This window comes from Chiloscyllium plagiosum, chromosome 6, assembly GCF_004010195.1.
Source record: "Chiloscyllium plagiosum isolate BGI_BamShark_2017 chromosome 6, ASM401019v2, whole genome shotgun sequence".
Classification (NCBI taxonomy): Eukaryota; Metazoa; Chordata; class Chondrichthyes; order Orectolobiformes; family Hemiscylliidae; genus Chiloscyllium; species Chiloscyllium plagiosum.
Window position 1 is genome coordinate 77022413 of NC_057715.1, and position 13249 is coordinate 77035661.

The 13249-nt window shown below is 41.1% G+C and overlaps 2 protein-coding genes across 6 annotated transcripts in view; one reads left to right on the forward strand and one right to left on the reverse strand.

The window, feature by feature from the left end:
- Window positions 1-13249, forward strand: part of ift88 (intraflagellar transport 88 homolog) — a 302741-nt gene that overhangs the window by 129281 nt on the left and 160211 nt on the right. The gene's annotated exons all lie outside the window — the stretch shown is intronic.
- The window catches only part of cryl1 (crystallin, lambda 1), a 106218-nt gene that overhangs the window by 71658 nt on the left and 21311 nt on the right, over window positions 1-13249 (reverse strand). For all 5 annotated transcript variants that reach the window (XM_043691912.1, XM_043691911.1, XM_043691913.1 and 2 more), the window contains exon 4: window positions 4301-4427. In XM_043691912.1, coding sequence (XP_043547847.1) covers window positions 4301-4427 — 127 coding nt within the window. The remainder of the gene's footprint in view (window positions 1-4300; window positions 4428-13249) is intronic.

Sequence of the window (13249 nt, forward strand, 5' to 3'; positions counted from 1 at the left end):
TAATTCTCAGTTCCACCCTAATAACTTCCCTGGACATATTTCCAGGATTATCCTGCCCAAGTACAGCCTTCATGTTATCCCTTGTCAAAAACACTACTCCCCCTCCACTTGCCTCCCTTTCTATCCTTCCTATAACATTTGTATCCTGGAACATTAAGCTGCCACTCCTGTCTCTCCTTGAGCAACATCTCTGCAACTATTATGATATCCCAGTGTCATGTTCCTAACCAAGCCCTGAGTTTGTCTGCCTTCCCTGTACAGCCTCTTGCATGGAAATAAATGCAGTCTAATTTATCAGTCCTACCTCATTCTCTGCTTTGTTCCTGCCTGCCTGATTTTGACTTGCCCCTCTTCCCAACTAAAGCAGTCTCCGACTGATCTCTTTCCTCAGTATCTTCTTGGGTCCCCCCCGCCTTACTAGCTTAAATTCTCCCAAGCAGCTCGAGCAAAGTTCCCTGCTAGTATATTAGTCCCCTTTCAATTCAGATGCAAGCCATTCTTCTCATACAGGTCAATTCTACACCAGAAGAGATTTCAATGGTCCAAAAATGTAAACCCTTCTCCCCTGCACCAGCTCCTCAGCCACACATTCATCTGCTCAATCCTCCTATTCATACCCTGGCTAGCTCGTAGCAACGGCGGTAATCCAGATATTACTACCCTTGAGGACCTCCTTCTTTAAATTCCTCCCGAAGTCTTTATATTTTCCCTTCCAATGTCGTTGGTTCCAATGTGTACAATGACCTGCTGCTGGTCCCACTCCCATTTGAGAATATTCTGAACTCTCTCCGACATATCCTTAATCCTGGCACCAGCGAGACAACACACCATTCTCATTTCTTGTTGTCGACAGACATTTCTGCTGTTTGGGCCTCTGACTAGAGAGTCCCCTATCACCAATCAATCAATCATTTGGAGCCTGATGTACCCCTTGTTACATTAGAGCCTGTTGTTTCGGTACCAGAAACTTGGCTGTTTGTGCTACATTCCCCTGAGAGCCCATCACCCCGATATCTTCCAAAGCATACTAGTTTGAGATAGGATAACCACATGAGACACCTGCGCTACCTGCCCCCCTCGCCTACCTGTCCTACAGTAACCCATCTACCGGACTATCTGCAGTTTTTCACCTTTCTGATAACTGCCACATATCCTACCCCCAATTCCTGTAAATTCCTCATTGCCGCTAACTGCTGCTCCAACCAATCCATGCAATTGGATAGGATTCGCAACCAAACACACTTACTGCAGACATAATCATCAGTAACATGGAAACTCTCCCTAATGTTCCACATCTGAGAAAAAGCACATCACTCTACTAAAGGCCATCTTTGCACTTTAACAATCTACAGACCTTGAAAATATCATAGTCTAAGTACTCTAAAAAAGCATTGCTGCAGGCTAACTTAGTACCTATGTTTTATAATTTAAAATTTTAATCAGAAGACAGATCTCAATAAAGCATATAACCAGAAAATGGAGGGAAGCACCAAATTAATTCTGTATATTCCTGTTCGGTTCCACAGAGTTTAAAAAAGTTTGTACTTAACACAGAGGAAAATTGAATTAGTTTTGTGCTTTCTACGGTTTCAAAGAACCAGTGCAGAATATCAAAGAAAAGATTCAGCTGAGTGTGAAAACAGGAGTTAACTCATTTCTGCCAGAGTCTTTCTAATGTTAAATTGAGAAATCAGCATTAGGCTTCTATTATGCATTTGCTTAGAAGCAAGAGGAAAGGAAATTCTGAACCATTTCATGCAAAAGGCTCTGGGATGTACTAGACCAAACAAAGAAATTAAAGAGAAGGTAGGAAGATGGTTTTAGTTATTAGAAGTTAGTCATCTCTGCAGGACTTCCTCGGGGTGCTGTCCAAGCCCAACCTCTTCAGTTGTTTCAATGACCCATCTACTATCTCAAGGTCAGAAGGGAGGATATTCGCTGGTTATTGTACAAAATGTTCAACACGATTAATGACTTCTCAGATACCAAAGCGGTCCTTGTTCAAATAAAACATGTTCTGGACAATATCTAGGCTTGGGATGACGAGTAACATTCGTGCCACACAATCCTCAAGCGATGACCACCTCCAATAGGAGGGAATCTGATGAGCATCCCTTCACATTCAATGTTGTTACTATCACTGAATGCTCCACTTTCAACATCCTGACATTACCATTGACCAGAAACTACCTGGACTCGCCATATGAATTCATTGGCTACAAGAACAGGTCAGAGACTAGGAGTACTCCAACGACTAACTCACTCCCTGACTCATGTCCTGTCCATCGTCTTCAAGTCACAGGTCAGAAGTGTGATGGAATACTCTCTACTTGTCTGGATGAGTGTAGCTTAGAAATACTCAAGCTGCTTGACACCATCCAGGACAAAGCAGCCTGCTCGATTGGTACCACATCCATTCCATCCTCCAATTCTCATCAAGATGCACTGCAGAAATTCACCAAAAACCGTTAGACAGCACCTTCCAAATACCTCAACCACTCACACCTAAAGGGACAAGGGCATGAGATACATGGGAATACCACTACCTGCAAGTCACCATCTTGACTTGGAAAGCTAATCATTGTTCCTTTACGGTCACTGGGTCAAATTCTAGAACTCCCTCCCTAACAGCATTGTGGGTCAACCCACAACACCTGAACTGCAGCAGTTTAAGAAAGCAGCTCACCATCATCTTAAGGACAACTCGGGACAAGCAATAAATGTTGGCCAGCCAGCAACACCCAGATCCCAGGAGTAAATAAAAAAGGAATGAATACAAGAGAAGGAAGTTATTTATCCGAAGAATTTAAATTACTAAAATATATATTTGAGAATATCCTAATGCTCAAGATTTGGATTTGATCATTGAAGTACATGCATGTTTCTTAATCCTGAGCAGAGAAGCCACTGCAAGCCATCTATTTCCCCTTTTTTTTTAAATTTCCCTCAACTAAAACACAGGAGGCAGAACTTGTGCAGATGAGAATTTGTTCAGAATAGAGTAAATGATTCACCTTGGTTGATAGAGGGACAAGACTGGCAGCTTAACGTTTTGGGATTTAGATATTTCAGGCGAGACAGATGGATGAAAAGAGGTGGCCGAGTTACATTATGGATAAAGGAGAATATCACAACTGTATTGAGGGAGGACAAGTCAGTTATTTTAAAAGCCATCCGGTCAGTTTTAAATGCATAATTTTCACCAAGGCGATCAGTACTGTAATTACATATCCATTAATCAAAACCACCAAGAACTCTCCTTATTTTCTTTAGAATGTGTTGAGCATTTGAATAGAATTACTTTTACTAAGTCGTCCTTGCGTGCAGCCAATAATTTGCATTTCTTGAACAATAGAATAGAAGGTGCAAAGAAACAATATATTTATTTTGTCTGTGCATAAAATGAAAATCAGACACACCCCAGGGACCAGAATAAATGCAGGAACCCTGAAAAGGCTTACTCATGTATATCCAGGGATTGGTATATAGAGATGTATCACAAAGTAAATTAAGTAATAATCTGACCATCATACATAAGGAATTATACATTTCAGTCAACATTCCTGTGGATGCCATGTGGAAGCAAAGTAATTTAACAGTTGGGAAAGAGTGGATCAGAGTGTCCTCACCCTTTGCACTGGGCTCCACGAAGTCTCATGGCATCCGGTAAAATAGGGGCAAGGAAGCTGCGGGTGATCATCATGTACTATTGCCCCTTGGCTGGTGAATCAACACCACTTGGTCAAGGCACCATGGGAAACAGGGGCATAGAACATGGATATTGATGATGGTTATCAGCAGCAACAGATTCTACCACACATACTGTAAATTCATGGCCTGACATAAGCCTCATTCCACCAATACTGTCACACCAGAGGTGCAACCTTGGTTCAATTAGCAGTGGAGAAAGGCATGGAAGGGCTTACAGCAATGCTGCCCAAAATGGAAGTGCCAGCTTGGTATCGTAAATTTTCAGCAAATACAGGTGCAAATTTTCTGTAGTATACAGTTTAAGTTTGCTGATCTAAATGTGTATTTATATAATGTTGATTTTAATTTGTTTATCACAATGATAGTAATAGAATTAAAATCTTGCGTGATTTTTGCAGTGACGGAAAATTCCAATACCTTCTTAAAAGTTATCAGCCTCTACAGAAATTCTTCATGTACAAAACCTTTGCAGTTAAAGAACCTAAATGAGTATTAAATTCATTTGGAAATTTCTACTTTGACTTAGACGGAGATGAATCAAATGCGAATAATTTGACCTGTATGTAAGTAACTCAGTAGAAACACTGACCTGGATGTGACTGGCACCCTCTACTGCTTGTGCAAGATCATTACAGGCAGTGATCAGCATCATTTGCTCCTCAGGTTTGAAGGTTCCTCTCAGCCTACCAGTCCTCTCAAGTTCAGTCAGCTGCTGTCTAATAAAAGCAAAGTGCACATTACTACCTCTAAGAAATAGAAAGTTTAAACACTTCACTTCAATATTTTGTTTTTTCTATTACCTGCACCAACTTTTCCTCATAGGACAATCCGCATATCAATCTACAAAATCTCATCTGAACTGCCTCCAAAGCTTTTGCACCCTTCCTCAAATAAGCAGACTAAATCTGCACAAAGTATTCAAAATGTGATCTTAGCAATGCTCTGAATAAGCAAAACATAACATCCTTGTACATATAGGATAGTATTCCATTAGCCTTCTAAGGTGTTTGCTGCACCTGCATATATTACCTTTTTCTAACTCATACACCAGAACACCTAAAATTCCCTGTACCTCGGAAATTTGCAGTCATTTTCCGTATAACGAATACTCTGCTTTCTATGGTTCTTACCAAAGCAAACAACTAAACATTTTTCCATTATTCCATTTGCTGGATTTATTACTCACTCAAGCCATTTATATCTATTCTCATCCTCCTTACCTCCTCTTCACAACAGACTTTGCCTCCTATCTTGACATCATGTGCAAATTTAGCTCTCATGCTTTTGATTCCTTCATCTAAGTCATCAATATTAATTGTAAAAAAAAAGGCCCCAACACAGCCCTGCAAAAACTCCAGTCAACACATTCTGCCAATTAGAAATTGACCCCTTTTCGGCATTCTGTTTTTTTGCCAGCCAGCCAATTCTCTAAACATGCTAATATCCATACTCCTAAACTATACCATGAGTTTCTACTTTGCGAAATAACCTTTTGTGGTACCTTGTCAAATGCACCCTGAAACTTCAGGTACAATTAAAAGGTTCCTCTTTATTCACATGGTACTCCTTCAAAAGATCGCCAATAATTTGGAGAAACAGGATATCCCTTTCAAAAAAATGATACTCACTTCCCAATTACCTTGAGATTTTCCAAGCTATAAACTTAATAATCAATTCTAACACCTTCCACATAAGACATCAAGCTAACTGGCCTAAAAAGTTTCTTGATTTCACGATCCTTCCCTTCTTAAATAGAGGAGTTATACTTGCTTTTAAGCAATTATAAGACAGACAAAAACAAATTGCGTTCATTTCACCTATTTCCTTATCATTTACTATCACACCATTCTCACTCAAAATGAACAACGTTGACTTTAATTACTTTGTTCCTTTTATTAAATACCTGGACAAACTCTTACTAATCTGTTTTCACAATTCCAGCTACCTTCCTTTCCTATTGTTCTTCATTCTTTATATTCTGTCCAATCATCTGATCTGCCATTCATCTTTGCAAACTTATAAAGTTTTTTCCCTTCAGTTTGAAGTGTTCCTTAACTTCGTTATAACCATGAATGGTGGATCTTTGCCTTGGAATTCTTCTATATATTAGGAATAGATTTGTCTATTCTGAAAACACCTCTTTAAATATCTGCTAATCTATTGATCTATCCTCTAATCTAGTATCCCCATGCAATTCAGCCAGTTCAGCTTCCATGCCCCATAATTACCTCATTATTTAAGTTTAAAATATTAGTATTAGACCCACTCTTCTTTCTTTCAAAGTCAGTCTAAAATTCAAATTGTGATCACTGCTACCTTAATTCTTAGATAATTAATTATTCATAGCACATCAAACAATATCAGTCCAGAATAATCTATTTTGTTTGACTGCAGAGCATTCTGTTCCTAGAAATTACCTCAATAGCATCCCATGAACTCCTCATCTAGGTTACAATAACCACTTTTGTTTTTAAAAGATATAGCTGCCTCGCAGGAGAGCTATATTAGGTAATGATATCCAGCATCAGTCAGGAAAGAACAGTTTCAAAATGTGAAAAATGATTCACTTAACAGTAAACAGTTGGTGGGGTAGCATTGTCAGTACAGGATGGAATAAGTGAGATAGCAAGAAATCACCTTGGATTGGAGGATGTCAAGTTTGTATTGGTGGAGGTAAGTAATAACAGGAGGAAGGGGACTCTGGTGGGAGTAGTTGATTGGCCCTCTGACAGTAGCTATATTGTAGGGCAAAGACGAAATCATGAGAATAATGAGGACATGTAAAAAAAGGTATGTCATTAATCATGTGACTGTATCAATAGGGAAAAGTCAAATTGGCAGAGGTAACCGAGGAGGAAGAATTCACAGAATACATTTGGGACAGTTTCCTGTTATTGATCCAAATAGGGATCAGGCTTCTTTGAATCAGTTTTAATAAAAAGGTCATCTAGGAGACAGACAGACTGTAAAACTGCCAAAGTAAGACACTTAATCAAACAAAAGATAGAAAACAAAACAACTGTAGACAAGTTAGCTTAACACCTGTCATGAGGAAAATGTTAGAGTCTATTAGGGACCATTTAGAAATGCATAAAATAATCAAGCAGAGTCAGCATGACTTCATGAAGGGGAAGTTATACCTATCAAATTTAATAGAATTCTTTCAGGGGTAACAAGCAGGATTAATGAAGGGAAAACTGCAGATGCAATATATTTGGATTTCAGTATTGATTAATGTTTTTGCGATCATGCCACACACAAACTTGAAGTATTGAAGATGTGATAATAATCCCATAGTTTCTTTCCCCCACAGTAGAGTACCCTCCGAGATTGGTTCAATTTCTTGGAAAAGTACCCACTAGCTTTTCTACCCCCAACTTATCAACTTGCAATTAGACTGCCATTAATCAGCCGCCATTTCAAAAGATTTGGTAAAGTCAGGGTCACAAAATTGATTTATTTAGATTAGATTAATTACCTACACTGTGGAAACAGGCGCTTCAGCCCAACAAGTCCACACCGATCCTCCGAAGAGAAACTCAACCCCTATATTTACCCCTGACTAATCCACCCAACACTACGGGCAATTTAGCCTGACCAATTCACCCGACCTGCACATCTTTGGACTGTGGCAGGAAACCAGAACACCCGGAGGAAACCCACGCAGACACGGGGAGGATGTGCAAACTCCACACAATTGGCCGAGGCGGGAATTGAACCCGAGTCCCTGGCGCTGAGAGGCAGCAGTGCTAACCACTGAGCCACCATGCTGTCCAGTAACTAGGACTGTCTTCAGTATCTTGAAAAGATTCGCAAGGATGTTACCCAGGCTGAAGGATTTGAACGATAGGGAGAGGGTAAGTAGGCTTGAGCTACTTTCCCTAGAGCATCAGAGGCTGAAGAATGTCCTTTTTTGCTAGACATTCACTCCCACCCTTCACTTTAAAATTATGCCCCCTTGTTTTTAACCCTTCAACTAAGCGAACAGCAGCTTTCTATTCACCTTGTTTATGCTCCTGAATCTCATACACTTCTGTCAGGTGTCCCCTCAACCTTCTCTGCTCCAAAGAAAACAACCTGAGCTTGTCCAGCCTCTCTTCATTGCTGAAACATTCCATCCCAGGCAACAACCTGGTGAACTTCTTCGTGCAATCACATCTTTGGTGTGGTGACCAAAACTGCGCACAGTACTCCAGCTGTGGCCTACCAAAATCCTGTACAGCTCCAATATAACCTCCCAAATGTTATAATCTAGGTTATATCTGATAAGGCATCTGGGACACTTGCCTAATTACTCTATTAACCTGTCCTGCCATCTGCAAGAATCTGTGCACAATCATTAACATCCCCTGTTCCTCTTAGCTTCCGCATGGCTTGCCATTCCCTAATCTTATTCCTTTTTCCATACTGTATCACATCCCATTAATCAGGGTTAAATACCATCTGCTGCCGATCTACCCAGATGACCAGATTATATCCTTCTGTAATCTTATACCTTTCTCCTGACTGTCAACTACCAAACCAATTTTGTGTCATCTGCAAACTTAGTAATCACTCCACCCCTTCTCAGTTACATCATTAAATGAATATCACTGACAAGGGATCCAGCACTAGAGTCACAGATGTACATCATGGAAACAGACCCTTCAGTCCAACTTGTCCACACTGACCAGATATCCTAAATTAATCTAGTCTCATTTGCCAGCATTTGACCCATATCCAGCTAAACTCTTTCTATTCATATCCCCATCCAGATATTATTATTGTACCAGTCTCCACCACTTCCTCTGGCAGCTTATTCCATGCACGTGTCATAGTCTGCATGAAAAAGCTTACCTGTAGGTCCCATTTAAATCATTCCCCGCTCACCTTTAACCTATGTTTTGGACTCCCCTACCCTGGGGAAAAGACCTTGGCTGTTCACCTTGTCCATGCCCCTTATGATTTTATAAACCTCAAAAAAGCCTCTGATGCTCTAGGGAAAGTAGCTCAAGCCTACTCACCCTCTCCCTATAGCTCAAACCTTCCAGCCTGGGTAACATCCTTGCAAATCTTTTCTGAACCCTTTCAAGTTTCACAACATGCTTCCTATAGGAGGGAGACCAGAATTGAATGCAGCATTCCAAAACTGGTGTAATCAATGTCTGGTACAGCCGCAACATGACCTCCCAACTCCTATATTCAATGCGCTGACCAATAGAGGCAAGCTAATTACACTAATTACTTTGGGACACACACACACACTCTGTCACCAAGTCAATTTTGGATTCAAACTGCTGAGGTACCCTGGATTCCATGAGCTTTTACCTTCTTTGTCAGTTTCCCCACGTCAGATCTTGTCAAAGAAATCCATGTAAACTACATCAACTGCTCTACCTTATCCAAACATTTGGTCATCTCAAAAAGTTCCACTAGATTTGGAATATGGTGTACAATTCTGGTCACCACATTGCCAGAAGTATGTGGAGGCTCGAGAGAGGGTACAGAAAAAGGATTGCAGAATGTTGCCTGGTTTGGGGGAATAGAACATAGAACATAGAAGAATACAGCGCAGTACAGGCCCTTTGGCCCTCGATGTTGCGCCGATCCAAGCCCACCTAACCTATACTAACCCACTATCCTCATATACCTATCCAATGCCTCATATACCAGAGTCTTATACAACTGCATCATGACCTCAGGACTCCGGAACTCAATTCCTCTACCAATAAAAGCCAGTACGCCATATGCCTTCCTCACCGCACTATTTACCTGGGTGGCAACTTTCAGAGATCTGTGTACATGGACACCAAGATCCCTCTGGTCATCCACACTACCAAGTATCCGACCATTAGCCCAGTACCCCATCTTTTTGTTATTCTTCCCAAAGTGAATCACCTCACACTTAGCTACATTGAATCCCATTTGCCACCTTTCTGCCCAGCCCTGCAGCTTCTCTATATCCTGCTGTAACCTGCCACATCCTTCCTCACTGTCAACAACTCCTCCGACTTTCGTATCATCCGCAAACTTGCTCACCCAACCTTCTAACCCCTCTTCCAGGTCATTTATAAAAATGACAAACAGCAATGGTCCCAAAACAGATCCTTGCGGAACACCGCTAGTGACGGCACTCCAAGATGAACCTTTGCCATCAACTACTACCCTCTGTCTTCTTCCATCCAGCCAATTCCTAATCCAAACCTCCAACTCACCCTCAATGCCATATCTCCGTATTTTCTGCAATAGCCTACCATGGGGAACCTTATCAAACGCCTTACTAAAAGCCATATATACCACATCTACCGCTTTCCCCGCATCAACCTCCTTCGTCACCTTTTCAAAGAATTCAATAAGGTTTGTGAGGCACGACCTGCCCTTCACAAAACCATGCTGACTATCCTTGATCACATTATTCCTATCTAGATGTGCATAAATCCTATCCCTTACAATTCTCTCTAAGACTTTGCCCACAACAGAAGTGAGACTCACCGGCCTATAGTTACTAGGGCTATCCCTACTCCCCTTTTTGAACAAAGGAACCACATTTGCTATCCTCCAGTCTTCTGAGACTACTCCTGTAGACAAAGAGGACATAAAAATCAAGGCCAATGGCTCTGCAATCTCCTCCCTTGCTTCCCAGAGAATCCTAGGATAAATGCCATCAGGCCCAGGGGACTTATCTATTTTCACCTTTTCCAGGATTTCCAACACCTCTTCTCTACATACCTCAAAGCCATCCATTCTACTTATTTGTGACTCAGTATTCACATCGACGACAATATCCCAAATAGGGAACTGAATGAGTGCATACTAACAAGGGATCCAATTCCTTATTAAACCACGGCTCCCTCGCACGACCCTTTCCTCCCTGCCTGACAGGTACATAATTATCAAGGACACTTGAATAGTTGCTCCTTGAACAAGCTCCACATATCATTTACAAAACTTAACTTTTAGGAGAGATTGAACAAACTTGGTTTGCTTTCACTTGAAAACAGGCTGAAAGGCAGTCTAATATAACTGTACAGAAGTATGAGAAGCATGGATAGAATCTTCATCCCAGGGTAGAAGTGTTAGCTACCGGGGACACAGGTTTACAGTTACAAAAATGGGAAGTTTAAAAGGAGATGAGACTTTTTTTTTTAAGACACAGAAGATGGCACTGCCAGAGAACCAATAGAAGCAGACACAGTAAGAACGTTCAAGAGGCATCTTCATTGATGCTGGAATGAACAAGGAAGAGGGGTATGGACCATGTAGATTCAAGGTGCCTTTAAAGTTAGAAAGGCTTAATGCGCTGGTGCAGGCTTGGTGACCTGAAGGGCCTATTCCTGTGCTGTATTGTGCTTTATTCTTAGATTTGTTAAGTATGACCTTCCTCTAACAAAACCACACTGACTATCCCTTGGAGATGCATCTTCACTTGAGGTTTTTCAATTCTCTCATGCTACTCTCCTATGAATCTCTCTAGAAATATGAAAACATAATTCAACATTGAGGAATTATTTTACTGCTTTAACAACTTTTCTTTAATCAATTTTAAATGGGCCTCTTATCTCATTTCCTTCTCATAATTTAACTCAAAAGAACAAATCACAGAAGAGAATTTCTGGTTGCAAATAGTAAGAAATGTAATCCTTTGCTCCAAACCTGAGTGTACTTGTGACAATATGCTTTCATCATAGTTCAAGAGTCTAATGGTATTTCTGCAAAGCTTGTGTTTGTGGATGATGTGTGATTAACTTAAAAATGTTTTCTACCCAAACTGTAATAATGTTCAAGACATGAAGTTCACACCTTGATCAGATTGTGTTTTAATTGGTAGACCATAATGTCTAAATAATATAGCTAATTTCTCCACCATTACTTGGTTGTAATGGTTTTAGAATCATAGACATAAACAGCACAAAAACAGACCCTTCGATCCAACTCATGCATGCCAACCAGATGTCCTATATAAATCTAGACCTATTTGCCAGCATTTGGCCAATATCCCTCTAAACCCTTCCTAATCATTTACCTATCCAGATGCCGTTTAAGTGTTGTAGTTGTACCAGCCTCCACTTCCTCTGGCAGCTCATTCCAGAGACACACCAGCCTCTGTATGAAAAAGTTGCCCCATAGGTGCCTTTTAAATCGTTCTCCTCTCAACTTAAACCATGCACCTAGTTTTGGATTCCCCCAACCCCAGCAAAAAGACCTTGTCTATTTACCCTATCTCTGCTCCTCATGATTTTACAAACCTCTATAAAGGTCAGCCTGTGAAGCTCCATGGAAAATAGCCCCCAGCCTATTCAGCCTCTCCCTGTAGCTCAAACCCTTCAACTCTGGCAATATCCTTGTAAAATCTTTTCTGGACCCTTTTAAGATTTACAACATCCTTCCTCTAAGAGAGAACCAGAATTGCATGCAGTATTCCAAAACTGGCCGAACCAATGACCTGACTCCTGTAGTCAATGCACTGACTAATAAAGGAAGGCATTCTAAACGCCTTTTTCACTATCCTACCTACTTGCGATTCCACTTTCAAGTAACTATGAACCTGCACTCCAAAGTTTCTTTGTACAGCAACATTAAGCATACAAGGCTTGCCCTGATTTGTCCTTTCAAAATGCAGCAACTCATTTATCTAAATTAAACTCCATCAGCCACTCCTCGGCAAGCTGGCCCACCTGATCAAGATTCTGTCGTACTCAAAAGGTAACCTTCTGCATTGTCCACTATACCTCCAATTTTGGTGTCATCTGCAAACTTATTAACCACACCTCCTAAATTCATATCCAAGTCATTTATATTAATGACAAATGCAGTGAAGAAAGCACCGATCCTTGTGATCAGTGGTGTGCCACAAGCCTCCAGTGACCTTCTGTCTTCTACCTTGGAGCCAGTCCTGCATTCAAATAGCTAGTTCTCCTGTATTCCATGTAATCTAATCTTGCTAATTGTTCTCAAAAAAGGAGGAACCTCTGGAAATTGTGCTATCAATTGTGCTATCATCTAAGTGGCACGGTGGCACAGTGGTTAGCACTGCTGCCTCACACTGCCGGAGACCCGGGTTCAATTCCCGCCTCAGGCAACTGACTGTGTGGAGTTTGCACGTTCTCCCAGTGTCTGCGTGGGTTTCCTCCCGCAGTCCAAAGATGTGCAGGTCAGGGGAATTGGCCATGCTGCAGTGTTCGGTAAGGGGTAAATGTAGGGGTATGGGTGGGTTGCGCTTCGGCGGGTCGGTGCCCACTTGTTGGGCTGAAGGGCCTGTTTCCACACTGTAATCTAATCTAATATTCTTAAAATGTAGGGATATACAGTACTGGTGTTCTGCTTTTGTTTTTAGTAATAAGCCCATACAATCTACTAACAACTGAACAGATCTCCAAAACTTGCTATGGGAATTAAAGGTCCCAGTTTACTGGCCGTTAGTAAAGCCACAATTTAATCCATGGTACTTTTTCTCTTGTTTGAGCTCCCTTTTTGGACTCGCTTATCAGCCCAGATTAATCCCATGGGCTTCCTTCAATTTCAGACTCTGAATGTCGCACTTTACTCCAACGGAAACAGA